General features: G+C 48.3%; 1 protein-coding gene across 1 annotated transcript in view; it reads left to right on the top strand.

Annotated features, from left to right (window-relative positions):
• Positions 1 to 9,769: 9,769 nt before the first annotated feature.
• TMEM132C (transmembrane protein 132C) overlaps positions 9,770 to 14,459 on the top strand; it is a 454,537-nt gene continuing 449,847 nt past the window's right edge. Inside the window, exon 1 of the mRNA XM_061384531.1 lies at positions 9,770 to 10,150. Coding sequence (XP_061240515.1) covers positions 10,066 to 10,150 — 85 coding nt within the window. The 5' untranslated portion in view covers positions 9,770 to 10,065. The remainder of the gene's footprint in view (positions 10,151 to 14,459) is intronic.

Here is a 14,459-nt window from a genome sequence, read left to right as displayed (position 1 = left end):
TTTAGTATACAACAAAGAGGTGGGAAAGGCAGGACTTTAATTAAAGTTCATTTTTCTCCATAAGCATTTGAAGATACACATATTATCCCTCTGTCTGAACATATTTACCTCTTAGTTTTTCCTCTTGATCCTGTGATCACTCTCTCTTGGTTGCAGGAATGCAAGATACTTACTAGTTTCCCCTTGCGCTACATCACCACGACTCTTACTGCTTGTTTCGGCCAAGAAGCAGGGCAGGAAACAGAAACCATGGCAGGGTCTCCTTGGTGGTCCAGTGGATAAGAATCCTCTTGCCACCGCAGGGTACGTGGGTTCGATCCCTGCTCCAGGAAGATCCCACAAACCATGGAGAAATGAAGCCTGGGGGCTACAACCACTGGGCCTGCGCTCGAGAGCCCATGAGCTGCAACCACTAGGCCCACGAGCCACAACTTCTGAAGCCCGAGCTTCTAGAGCCTGTGCTCCACAAAAGAGAAGCCACCGCAGCGAGAAGCCCGTGCACCACGACGACAGCCCCTGCTTGTCCCCTTTCACTGCAACTAGAGAAAGCCCAGGTGCAACAACTAAGACTCACCACAGCCAAAAATAAAATAAATACATCTTTTTTAAAAAGAGAGAAAGAAACCACGGCAGGTATTTTAAGCAGTTGCCTAATGCAGAAATGAGCACCAAGAAAGTCGCTGAAATGGCCAAAGGAGGGGTTGTAGGCTCTGCTTTCACACTTTCTTGGCTTTTGACCTTCAAATTATTTTGGATGCTTCGCCATACACTGTAAATGTTATGCTGTGTGGACTCTGGGTTCTGTTATATTCCTCAGAAAAGCATTAACTATTTTATTTTGGTTGGATTTAAAAAAAACCAAAAACACAAGTGTCTTGGTCTGCAGCTCAAGTCAGTACAGTTACTTTATTCTCCATGTGCTCATGGATCCCTCAACCACATGGGCTGTTTATACATGGAATTTGGGGATCTTCCTTTCTGACTCTCCTTTTTTTGGATTTCCCCTTCTACTTTCCCCTGTGACGGTTTCAAACTCTGGCCTCCAGTCCTTCAGCCCAGAAAGAGTGGGTATCAACAGGAGTAAGAGGTGTCACAAGCAGCAGCAACTGTGACCTCTTCTTAGGGGAAAAACCGCAAAAACAGGAAACGTCTTCCACACCTTTTCCTCCTTCCGAATCTCAACCTCCTTCTGGAATCTGCCTGCCTCCATTCATACTTTAGCATCTTCAGGGAAATGGTTTTATTCATGCATTTACGCTTCTCTTTTTGTTCTGTATTTTATGCAGAATACCATTGTTACCCAAGTGCAGATCTATCCCATAGGTGTTCAGTTGGCCATGAAAGAAGCTGAACTCCTTCACATAATCTCTGAACATCCTACCCTGGAGTGTGGGCACACCTGCCTCTCCAGATTCTTCTGCAAGTTCCAGTAAGTACATCTTGAAGGAGCTGAAAGCACAGCCTGTTCTGAATCATGTGTCTAGTAAATTTAGTGCTTCCGGGAAAGCTGGTCAGTGGTTTTTACTTGTGCTCCAACTCCCCCTTCTGGACGGTTATATCTCCAGCTTCTCTCACAAATGATAGAAGGCCTCATTCCTAAAATAAATTCCCTATTCGTAGTGGATCTGCTTCCCTGACTGGACCTCAATGAATAGTGGCATTTGGGTTCCATCAGTAACTATAATGCCCCAAATTTAGGATTTCTGTATACATGTATTATCTTCTCACCAGCCTTGTTCCTAACTCCAACCATCCTGAGCTTTAATCTCTCCAATCCTCCATAGGGATCCAATGTCAGTCTCCTGGGCTCCATTAAGGCAACTGGTTCAAATGGGAAACGCTATTGACTGAAATCCTATAGGAGATGGGCCACCCCCTGGACTTATTTGAACTTGTGCTCACAAGTCAGGGGCAAAGGGGCCTATAATGACCAATATTGCCTCTTGAGAGAAAAGACACTCATTAGTGTGAAATGTTGCATAAGCATGTTAGCATGCGTGTCTGCCTGCCCCTTTAGCTGAGGCCCAGCAATCTGAGCTTTTCTTTCTCTCTGCCATCAGAATATACCAGCTGCCGCCACCAGGGGGCACTGTTGACTCTATAACCATTTGGAGGCTGCCTGCCGGTGGGTTAGGGAGCAGAGCTGTTTCAAACATAAATTAAGGGCATTGGCGTTCCAAGGTTCCAAGTATTTGAAACAACACAATTTTGGCAGTTTTCCATTTGAGGCTCAATCTTTGTAAAAGGCCATCAGAGAGTTTTAAGGGGAGTCCAGAACATTGTAGTGGGTCTAGCTATTGGATACAAAGTTCCTTTAGTTACCTGGATGGTCTCAACCTGAGAAAGGTGGTTGAACACAGTGAATCATATGTAAAAGTTATGAGTATCTCTCCTTCCCAGAAACTGGCTGGATCTGTAATGAATCTTAAGCCATGCCATAGCTTGAGCTGCTGATCGCAGGCGGCCAGGAGAGGCTCTAAAACGCAGATTAATAAATAACACCATATAAGTGCTATGTTGCATCCCGAAGTCATGCCTGAGTTTGAATTGAATTACTTCCTATGGAAAAATGCAAAGTTTAGGTCCTGATGAGTCATGACTATCAGACGGAGAAAACAAAACCAAAAAGCCTTAGAGGTGAAGAGGGTGACACCAGTATCATGGCTGAAGCCGCCGCAGGTCAATGTCAATGACCTTGGAGCTAGAGTCATCTGTTTCTTCTCTCTGGTTATTATGGGGACTGCCCGGGAGTAAAAATCGCTCTTCCTGTTTGGGGGCCATACTATCTTCCTGTCTTGTTCTTCCTTCCACAAAGACTCTGCCATTCTGTCTTTCTTTCTTTTTTTCTTTCCCATCTTCACTGTTAATCTTTCACCATCCCTGTGATCAAACACTACTTCCTCAAAGGTATCAATCAGAAATTATTCAACAATATTTCTTGAGTTCAGGGTATGTCCTGGCTCTGTCCTGGGTCCTGGGGAAGTGATTGCTGGGGGTGGGGGGAGGGGTGGGGGGAGGGGGAGGGGAAACCTCACCAAAGGAGGACATTTGAAAGGAGAGGAAATGATAAGGACAAAGACTTGGAATGAAAACAGCAGGTGCAAAGTCTCTGAAGGGAGAATAAGCAGAGCTTTTAAGGTCAGTGTTGATGGAGTGTAGGTAGGTAAAGAAGTCACTCTAATCTTCCCCAGGCTCTGACAACACATCCTGTATGCCTGTTTTCTGAGGTATATTCAGTCTCGTCTATTATGCTTTCTAAGGACAGGCTCCAACCTCAATGTTTACTCATCATAATTGCTCATCAATTGGCTATTGATTTAAAGATTGACAAGATACGGAGACTATTATTCCTGCAATGAGACCTGATACTCCACAAGGAATAAGGGCAAAACTGAATTGGATGAATCATGCAATGCACGTGAATGTCTGATGTTTCGGTGAGGATGGGTTATGTTCCGGGCAGGAACAAACAACCCCCAAATGTCAGGCTGCCATCTCTCGTTCATCATGTGTGTGTGCCTGCGTGTGTGTGTGTGTCTGCTGCCACTTTGCCAGGGACTCTGCTCATTGAGGGCATTCAGGTGATGGAGCTGCCACCACCTTGACCCAAGCCAGTTGCCATGCTGAATATCAGGTTCAGTGACAGACATGTACTTAATAACTGGTATTCACTGACTGCATGGCAAACTCTCCAATCTCAAGCTGCTCTTGGAATGATGTGAGGTGCTGAATGTGTCTAGGATTGCTTTGTGTGGAGAAGCAGGGAAGAGTTGGAAATTTGGTGACATCTTCAAATACACATAGTTTGGATAATATAACTCTGGATTAAGATATAGGGAGCGGAATAAGGTAAGGATTTAAGGAATTGCTACACAAAAGATGGTTCATGGAGGTGCAGCATCAAGATGGTCTGGGGTCTTGATAGAGAGGCAGAAAAGTGGGTCTCCATGCCCTTTCAAGTGAATTGGAGTCAACACATTAACAAGAACTCAAGGTGATGAGTCTGCAGAACAAAGACTGAGGACTGATTACTCAGAGCAGGGATTCTAGGATGGCTGGGTTTGAATCCCAGCTTTGCCAACGACTAGCTCTATGACACTGGATGTGTTACCTAAACTCTGTATGTCAATTTCTTGGTTTGTAAATGGAGTTAATAACAACAATGAAGCCATAAGATCATATGTGAGTTGGTCTCTTGGTCATGTCTGACTCTTGCAACCCCATGGACTGTAGCCTGCCAGGTTTCTCTGTACATGGAATTCTCCAGCAAGAATACTGGAGTGGGTTGCCACTTCCTTCTCCAGGGAAATCTTCCTGACTCGAGGATAGAACCCAGGTCTCCTGCATTGTAGGCAGATTCTTTACCATCGGAGCTACCAGGGAAGCCAGGTCATGGTGAGGATTAAATGAGCAAACACCAGCCAAAGTACTGAAGATAGTGCTCTGCACAAAGCAAAAGATCTATAAATGTCAGAGATGATGACAATGACGCAGCAAACAGTTAAGGAAATGTCAGTGTGACCACTTCCATTTGTAACCTAATCTGAAGCTAGATTAGCCAAGATCTTTTCCTAAATGGACTATGTATTGACCTTGAACCCCGAGAGGAAAGGCGATGGGAACAAAAATCCACTCTGTAGGTCTCTACGAGGACAATGAGAGTCTGGGAATGTGGCAGGTACCAGGAGGGAAATTGGATCAGGGTCAGGTGTGGGGGCATTTGAGCATCAGTTCTAAAAGTTGTTCTCACAGGCTGAAAGTCACCTGCACCTCTCATCTTACCTGGAGAACCCAGGCCCATGTTCCCTTCAGGGGAAATTTGTCTCCATAAACATTGAGTTCTGGTAGAGACACAGGGGTAGCCCAAGGCACCAGGGAGTTTTCTGCAAGGTTAAGTGAAAATTCCAAAGGCATGATTTTTCAGTGTTTGTCAAAAATAGAAAGATCTAGCAAGGGAACCTGATCGAAGGTACTGGTCTGGCCAGTGACCAAGATGCCTCGGGTGGGGAGCGGGCAGACCAAAGCATACACACGAACACAGCTCAGTGGGATGAACCGTTATAGATCCAACCCCACTTCTGCAACTTCCCAGCTGGGTGACCTGGAACAGGCCACTTCACCGCTTGGACATCAGTTTCCTAGTCTGTATAATGGGATAAAAAAGACTACGTCTTATAGGGTGGTCAACAGGATTATTTGTCAATTCACAAGCACCTAATGAATGATATTGTCATTGTCATCGGTGTTTCTATTACTGGTTAAGTGAGCTGAAGGTAAAATATGCGAATCTCAGTTTCCTCGTTAGTAAAATGGGGCTGGTAATCTGCGTTCTCAGTTGTGTCCGACTCTTTGAGACTCCTTGGACTGTAGCTCACCAGGCTCCTCTGTTCATGGGATTTTTCAGGCAAGAGTACTGGAGTGGGCTGCCATTTCCTTCTCCAGGGAATTATCTCAATCCAGATATCTACCCATGTCTCCTGTGCCTCCTGCATTGCAGGCAGATTCTTTACCTGCTGAGCCATCTACAGCTTCACAAAAGTCATTCACTGGACAAGTGCTTATTTTCGTGCATATACTGGTAGGGGTTGGGAACACAGGGGTGAGCGGGTCAGCTGTCACCCACCCCCCATGGAGCTGACAAAGGGATGGGGGAAGCTATAGATAGAAAATAAGCAAATAGGGACACAGTTGATCAAGGGTGGGTGGTCATGGCCTTCCAATAATTATCCCTTAATCGTTACATTCTTATTGAATGGCACAAGGTTGGAATCTTTATCCACAGTGCAGCTGGGAGTAGGGGTGGGGAGGGAGGAGGACGTGCTGTTTCTACAGCCCCCCTACCTACCCAGCCCCACCTTAACTAGGCAGAGACCCTAGAATTTGCTGAACGAAGGGACTTCCCTGTCAGTCCAGTGGTTAAGACATCACCTTCCAATGTAGAGGATATGAGTTCAATCCCTGGTCAGAGCACTAAAATCCCACATGGCAAAAATGAAAATATAAAAGCAATATTGTAACAAAGTCAATGAAGACTTTAAAAAATGTCCACATCAAAAACTCTTTAAAAAAAAAGAAAAGAAAAGAGAAACAATACTAGGGTTGTGGGTCTTACCAACATAAAACCCAATTTTAACTCCTGGTTGGTGGCTACAAGCTGACCTCGCCATCTCTGGGGCAGGAGGGGAGCTGCTTTTCAATGTCACCACTGCCATGTTCTAGCAAGTGACTTAACCGCCTCTTGGAGCCTCAGTTTCCCCAACTGCCCCAATATGCTCCAAGACCGCTTGCCCCCAAGTCTTTCCTACCTCCCTGAAAGGCACCATGAGGTGCCCACTTGCTTGGGCCAAAACCTTGGACTCTTCCTACTGCCCTACAGCTCACATCCACCCATCAGCAAGGCTCCTGCCTCCACCTTGATCCAACAGCATAACTGGTCCATACTTCCCCTTCATCACTCCCACCTACCTCCCCAGTCTAGGCCTCCATCACTCCTGCCCTCCTTTTGACTAAATTCCAGGCTTCCTCTGCTGCCCGCTACAGACTCTGTTCTGTAAGAGGTCAGAGTGCCTCTTCTGGGGGGGGAAAAAAAATGATTCTTTCCTCTACTCCCTGGCCTTTGTACTTTTGGTTTTCTCTTCCTTAAAAGCTCCTCTCCCAGAAATCCACCAGCTTACCCACTCCATCTGCCCTCTCTAAGGTTGTACCCCCAAATCAGACTTTCCCCTTACTTATAGTTTTATTAGTAACACATATCACTGTCTTACAGAATGGATCCATTTGCATATTTTTTGAGAGTCTGTGCCTTAGAATCCAAGATCCATGAGTTTAGAAACTTCTATCTGTTTTGTTCACTGCTATTACCCCATATTTGGGCAAGACAAATGGTAAGCAGTAGACAGATAGCTGTTGAATGAATGAATGAAATGTTAAAGGACAATAGTAGTACTCCCATTAGAGTTATTGTGAACATTAAATGAAATGATGTGTATAAATAATAACAAAAGTGCCACCACAGAGGCTAAACAAATGCCTGCTGCCTCCCTTATTTTTCATCCCTAAGAGCAAGCACTATAGTCAGGACTTGCTGTTACATCAGCAGGATGACTATAGCTGCCTCACGAGGCCAACATATAGCCCTTCTTTTCTGTGTTCTTAGTAATATACACCTATAGGTCCCCTGTCTGGAGGCAGACCTTATAAGAAATTCCTGAGCTAAATTATCAAGTTCTTCCCCTCATTTTATGCGAATTTGAAATTAAGGACTGAACAACGCAACAACAAAACCTGAACTTGCCTTTTTGACTTATGCACCACTGGCACATGTGGAAACAGCGGGTTTCCTCTTTCTAATATCTCCTCTCTCCTATAAATCATGTTAATTGTCTCCATGTGCCCACAGCCCACAGGGAGTTTTGCAAGAGCCTTTGAGGAGATTAGTGGCCTCTGATGTTGGTTATGAAGTTCAGAAAAGCATCTGGAAGTAATTTAAGTTCAGGAATTAATTATTTGGGGGTTAAAAATACATGCCTTTAAAAAATAAATAGAGGAAACTCTTTGCCCGTGAACCTCTAAGTTCACACCTCTATTTGGCGGGGGTGGGGGTGGGGATTCCTAAAGAAAGATAAATCAACCACATCATCCCTTTACTTGTTTGGTTTTGGGTGTGTCTGTTTGGTTTTTAGAAGGTCACATGGTAGATTGAATGGGATTCTAAACAGATTTGCAGAAGAGAGGCACTCATTACCTGGGTCTCCTTTGGTCCAATCTGGAAGAAGCGAGTCTCTTACAGGTGATGCTAGGAGACTTTGTGGTCTTGAGTCACGTCGAAGACTCAGAGCACCCGAGGACAGCACATGCCTTTGAGGACTGGGGAGTGGATTTACCCTACCAAGACTCTCATTTTGAGTTCTATATTTCCCTGTGGTTTGTCCAGTTTCCCCTTTTCTGGTATTTGAACCATGGAGTCTCAGACCAGGGAATTTGACTTTGCAGTAGACAGGGCGATATTTTGTGCCAAAAAGGGAAGAAAGGATGTGTGTCTGGGGAGGGTGGGAGGACCACATGGTAAATCTACAAAGGAGAAGATCAGGGGAGTGGCCAGAGTAACTGGGGGCTTTTTCCTTTGTTCTCTTATCAGACAGGAGGGAGAGAGGATGAAGCTGATTTTCTAAGCTCTCAGTCAGGAAATGATGGGCTATGTTGTATTTCTCACTGAGGCTAGAAACATTTAAATGAAAAAAAAAAAAAAATCATTCTCCAGTGACTTTCAAGCTAACAAACAAAAACGAGAAGGAAATGTGACTTCCATTTTAGGAACTCAAATCTACTTTTTTTTTTTTTTTTGCCTCCCAAGATTGTGTGTACACTAGCTGAATGAACTGAAGAACTGGGCAATTATAGCATAGTTCCCTTAAAAAATGAAGTTACTGCTACCCAAGTCTATCAGAACTAAGGTTTTACAGTGCTCTTTCTGGCCTGGCTAGTTTTTCCAGCTGCCTTCTCTACCCATCATGTTAGCAGAGTGGATCAGTGAGCCCTTTTCCTCCTTAGGGCTGTCCAGCTGGGAAAAAAGCTCCAGGGATGGGGAGTGCCCTTGGAGTCTCTGCCTCCACCCCTCAATTTCTCCATATGCTTGGCTCTTGACTCCTTTTAATTGACTTGGGACAAAAGAAACAGATGTGTTTAACACCTTTCACTTTGGTTTCTTCACATCTGATAAAAGATTTTTTTTTTTCCTTTTATTTTGAAATTCATTCCTGGCTCTGGTGACCACATGATTCAGTGAGCTTTCTTTTCGAGGTTGGACGAGTCAGCCCAGCACACCAAGTGATCTCTAGGCAGGCTGTGGGATCTGGGGGAAGTGTATCAGCTGGGGGAGGGCTGGGCCTCCAGGACAAGGCTTCTGGGTTCAGGACATATTGTCTTTCAATCACGGACACGAGGGGGAGTTGGGGTCCTGAGTGGGGACTGTTCATATCCCCGGGCGGCCAATGAGGCCCGAGCATCAGTAACCATGGAAGGCAGGCAGGCAGCTGGGATTCACGCGAGGAGGGAGGGCAGCGCTGGGTACTACACAGAGAAGACATTTGGAGCACGAACTGGGGTGGCGAGTCCTTGGAATCTGCAGAGAAAAAACTATTGCAGGAGCAAGTCTGGCAGGGAAGGGGAGCATTCCCGCCCTCCCCCACCCCCGAATAGTTAATAAAAACACATGCGGAAAGGGGAGGGGGGCGAGATCCAACAATGTAGAAAGATTCACAGTGGAAAATGAACCTTTCTGTCACCCTGGCTTTCCAGTCCCCGTCCTGAGACACCGCGGCTGTCTTTGGCTTAACCCTCCAGACAAATATGCATATATGTGCACACGCCTGAGTATAAACCGTGTTCTTCTTGAATCTGTTCTGCATGTTGCTTTTCCCCACTGAATAATCTCTCTGGGAGATCTCTCCGCATCAGCTGTGGGGGACTTAATTCCAGATGTCTCCAGCTCAAAAGGCAAAGAATCAGGGTCCGCCCTGAAGTTGAGGTGTGAAGAGTGAGGACCCCGGGAGGCGGGCGAGGGGAAGGGCTCGGCTCCATCTTGAGTCGCGGGTACCTGCGCAGAACTCTCCGGGACTCGAGCCACAGGCCACGAAGGCGGGAGGCTGCGGGGAGGAGGGGAGACCTCATGGGCGCAACCCTTGAGCCTCCGCGCCTCACCTCCTCTTCTGCGCGCCAGCTCCCACTTTCTCCCCGGCATCTTTCACCAGCCTCCGGCCAGGGGCGGGCCCAGGGGCGGGGCCCAGGGGTGGGCGGGGTCGAGTGGGCGGCCCGGGGGGCGGGGCGGGCCCGCGGCCGCCTTGGAGGCTGGAGAAAAGTTGTCCCGGCCAGAGCGCTAGCCGCCGCGGGATCCGGAGCCGCCGCGGCTTGCACCCGGCAGCGGCGGGGCGCGACCACCGGCTCTTCAGTCCGGCCGGCCGACTCGCTGCCGGGGGTGGCCCCGGGGCATGGGACAGCCGGCGGGGGCCGCGAGCGGGCGCTGCGCCCCGGGCGGGCGGCGGACGGCCTGAGCTGCCTGGACGCAGGATGCGCTCCGAGGGCGCGGCCCCCGGGCCGGTGGCGCCACTGTGTGGGGCGCTGAGCCTTGTGTTGGGCGCGCTGTTGGGCAGAGGTAAGAGGCCGGGGACCCGGGGTGTCGGTCGCGCCGGCGCTCGGGAAGTTCCCCTCGGTCCCCGGGAGCCTGGGCGGGAGGGGAGCCGATGAGTGGGGTTGTCTTGGGGACCTGGGTGAGGGCGCTGGTTCCCGGGCGCGGAACGGCCCCTGTAGATGGGCTACCCCAGTTGGGTGCCAGGTAAGGGAAATTGGAGCGAATTCGGCTGATCCAGTATCTCTGGGTTCGGAGTGCTTCCCGGGGGTGAAGAAGGGGCGTGGCTGAGGGACACTCCGTTTGTTCACCATCACTGAGTTCCATGAGGACTTAACGCAACCCCTGCATTAAACTACGGTGGAGCTGGGGTCTGGGAGCGGGCAGCCCGGCTCTTTGCACCTCCTTTGCCCCAGTCTGGCATCCCCCTCCCCAGCTCGGTAGGACTGGGGCTAGTGACCTACGAGGGCAGACCGGCCCCTTTCCCCCACCGTGGGGTCTCGAGGGCCGGCGTTAGTCCACGCAGGAATGCCCGCTCACCACGCAGCCTCCGGGGACCTCGGCTCGGAAGAAATCCGGGACCCCCTCGGGGTACCCCGTAGAGGTCCTGTGTAGTCTAGGAGCGCGCAGAGGTGATCGCGCGGGTGGGGGAACTGCATCTCGGAATCAGATCTGGGCTTCCTAGCAGTGGGTCCTGGGGGGTGGCCTTTTACCTCAGTTTCCTCATCTCTGCAATGGAACTGACCACTCTGCTTTGGGTTTAAGAGAATTCAGGGAGGGGACGACTGGCGCCCAAAGAGCTCAGGAAAGGTTGGTATTATTTTTCCGGTTATGATTACGTGCGTGTGGGACCCGGGCGGACGGCGCGAGGGGCCGGGAGCGTGGTCTTGGAGCCCGGGAGCCGCCGGCGCCGCGTGCCTTCCCTGTCCGGCACCGGCACTGGGGGCCGCGAACTCGAGCGGAGGAAGCCCCGCTCCTCTGGGAACCGCCGCTGCGTCCACCGCGACTGGGCCGAGAATCCGGTGCGGGTGAGCGCGTGGGAAAAGGGTGCGGGGGGAGCCACTTTACTGCCGCCCGCGCCTGGGCAAGGGTCTTGGGGCCATCGGGTGAAACCGAGATGCGCACAAGTGTCCCTGTCCTTCGCCCTGCGTCGCGGCTCCCGCCGCGGCCCGGGGCCCTGAGCCGGCAAACCGAGTCCAACCTGATGAGAATCACGGGCCCTCTCCGGCCTCAGGCTGGGCTGGAAATACATTCGGAGAGACAAGTTGCCAATTGATGTTACAAAGTAGCGTTTGCTTTTCCAAAGTCCTTGCGCACCGGCTGGGATTCCAGAAAAATCTACTTTCCTTAAGGCTGCAGGTTCCCAGACACACCAACTGGACAAAATTGCTGTTTTAAACAGTGTCCCTTTTCCCCAAGAGCTCCAGGTAAACAGAAGTGTGTGTGTGTGCGCGCGCGCGCGTGTGCTCCCGTTCGCGCGCGCGTACGTGTGCGCGCATGGGCACGCGCGTGCGTGTGAAGGGATGGGGAACATTTTTCTGTTTTATTCCAGAGGAGTAAAATCTGGTGACTTAATTCTGTCATGTGCTCTGGATTCTATCATTTCTAGGACTCGGTTTTCCTAAATGTAAAGTGGCCATTAAAAAAAAAAAAAATTCCTTCCTAAAATACTTTCCAGAGACATTGTGATGATAAAGCGATCTAATGGGTAGAAAGCACTTTGTTAAGAAAGGTGGTGTCATTTTAAACTGAGCCAACGGTGAAAGTCCCCATCAGGTTCTTTCCCTCTGCCAGGAGATTTAATCATGTTCAGTTTAGAACTCTGACTGCTGAATGTGCTTTTCAAAGTAAGTTGTGGACTTTTCTTAATTAAAGCTCACATTCCTTTTTCTCCCTCCCGGCCATCTAGAGGATTTTACTTTTGAGTTAGAGGAATGGCGGTTAGAAATGTCCCCGTGGAAGAGGCTAGGGACAGCAATTTTATTGGGAAGTGGAATTGGGAATTTTGTTTTGAAGATGCTATTTAGAGGGCACGGGGTGGGGATGGGGGTTGGAGGTTAAGGGGAGCTGTCCCATTCCTCCCCGGCAAAGCCACCCTTCCCCCTAACCTAGGGCAACTTTGACTTACTGAATTTTTCTCTTCCCACTTTTGCTTGACAGTTTTCACCACGTGATTTGGGGGCTTATGGGTCTGCAAATTTTTTTCATTTTGTTTCTGGTGGCTACAAGTAACAGTACATTCACTCCCATAGATCTGCAAAGAAAACGTTTGCTCTGTAGATTTCTCATAGAAAGGGAAGCTTTCTGACCCTTGTTTAAATTTGTACTGTCTTAAAAAAAATCATCGCTGACTCTTCTGGCCCAAGGATTTAAGTGCTGATTTCTGGAACCCTTGAAACCACTGATCAATTTTTAATACCAATTGTAAGCTGATGTTCAACTGTGGATTTAAGACTCTGCAATTCCTCAGGGTTTGGAACAGAATCATTGTTCTTGGGAGGTTCCATAAATAGACCAGGGCACTGAAAAAAGGGAGTCTTCCTAAGATTTAAGACTTGGGCTGAAGTGAAGTGTCCTTGAGTTACTGGTTGAGGAATTGGCCCGGTGTAAAGAAGAGGGAAGGGCGGGGGTGGGCTGAGATGCTGTCAGAGGTGAAGTAATGCTGTGAGAGGTGATGGTTGTCAGTCACACAGGGGGCCTCTGGGAAGGTCACACAGGCCGGAAATTACTTTCCTGAAATCTGGGGCCAGGTGTACTTCATGATTCAGAAGATAGGTTTGTAGGGAGACAGAAACCCAGGGTCATCCATAGATATTCTTTGAGACACCTGGACTGGCTGTGGAATTGTGTCCATAATTGGATCCATAGCTCATTTTGCACGAAAGATGTGAGTATTCACATCAAGAAGTCCCCCAATAGCCTCACTGCACTTTAGAGCAGCTTTGGTCCCCAGAGGAATTAAAAGCCAGGCGGCCAACCTTCGGATTGTCAGAGCTTTGGGGATTTTCAATTGCTGGTTTGGAATTTGCAGCTTGGGGCAGGTGTCATGAGTAGGAAGAGGTTGTTAGCAGGCAGAGGTCCTTCTCGGCTCCCCTGGTGCACACTTAACATGGGAAAGATCCTCATACCTGGTCCTTCCTACACTTAGAGTACACAGACACTTTTTGCCCTAAGCACACACCTCTTCCTCCCCAAATTGAAACTCCCCAATGCATGGAAGCTCCTTAGAAGTGATTTCAGCTTCTGGGAAGCCATTCTGTGAAACCGCCAGGCTCCTGGGTCTCTCCTAGTTCTCTGCTCCACACCCACAGCTCTGAACTCACGCTTGCAAACTTCATGACCTGCAGGCAAGCACTGTTCTGTCCACGGTGTTTATAAAATACTGAACAGTCTCCCACAAACTGAGAGACTTCACATATAAAAATCGGAATTTCCAATTTCCCCTAATAAGAGTGTGGGTACTCTGCTGACCTTGGCACCAAAGCTATGAGGAGGTGTCACCCTGCCCCTGGATAAGGTGTTGATTAAGGGCTTCTCTTACCTCCTTACCTGCCTGCCCCTTCCCCTTGGCCACTTGAATTTGCACCTCTGGCCCTTCTTCCTTCATCTCACTTATTATTCATCCTTAGCTTCATCATAAGGGTGGCTAGAATCAGGCAGAGAAGAACCCAGAACTCTCAATTATATTAGCAGTTAGCACTTTCATGAGCAGGGGTTAAAACCAAAGCCTTTGGATGTATTAGATATTTCATACATCCATAGTCATGAGAAGTGAGGTTAATAAAAACGAATCTTTGGTATATTAATTGGAGTGAAAGGGAGTATTACTGAATTAATGGAATAAATGGAAAGTCTGATGGATAGAATATTTTTACAGCAATCTGCTTTGTTTAAAAGTCAGGTTTATTAATGCAATTTTCATACAGTAAAATTCACCCTTTTGAGGTTAGAGTTTTAATTTTGATGAAGGCACATGGTCACATAGTACAATTGAAGTATAGAAAGAACATTTCCATCACTTTGCCCAGATCCCAGGGACCCCTGTGTTGCCACTTCCCTTCCTCTATCTGCAACCCTGGCAACCATGATTTCGTTCTCCATCCTTATGTGTATGTGTGTGTTAGTCACTCAGTCGTGTCTGACTCTTTGCAACCCCATGGACTAGCTTACCAGGCACTTCTGTCCATGGAATTCTCCTGGTGAGAATACTGGAGTGGATTGCCCTTCCCTTCTTCAGGGTATCTCCCCAACCCAGGAATGGAACATGGGTTTCCTGCATTGCACGCAGATTCTTTACCATCTGAACCACCAGGGAAGCCTCTCCATCCTTATAGTT

This window comes from Bos javanicus, chromosome 17 (assembly GCF_032452875.1).
Source record: "Bos javanicus breed banteng chromosome 17, ARS-OSU_banteng_1.0, whole genome shotgun sequence".
Lineage (NCBI taxonomy): Eukaryota > Metazoa > Chordata > Mammalia > Artiodactyla > Bovidae > Bos > Bos javanicus.
Note: the sequence above shows the minus strand (reverse complement) of the source record. Positions and strands in the feature narration are given on the sequence as shown.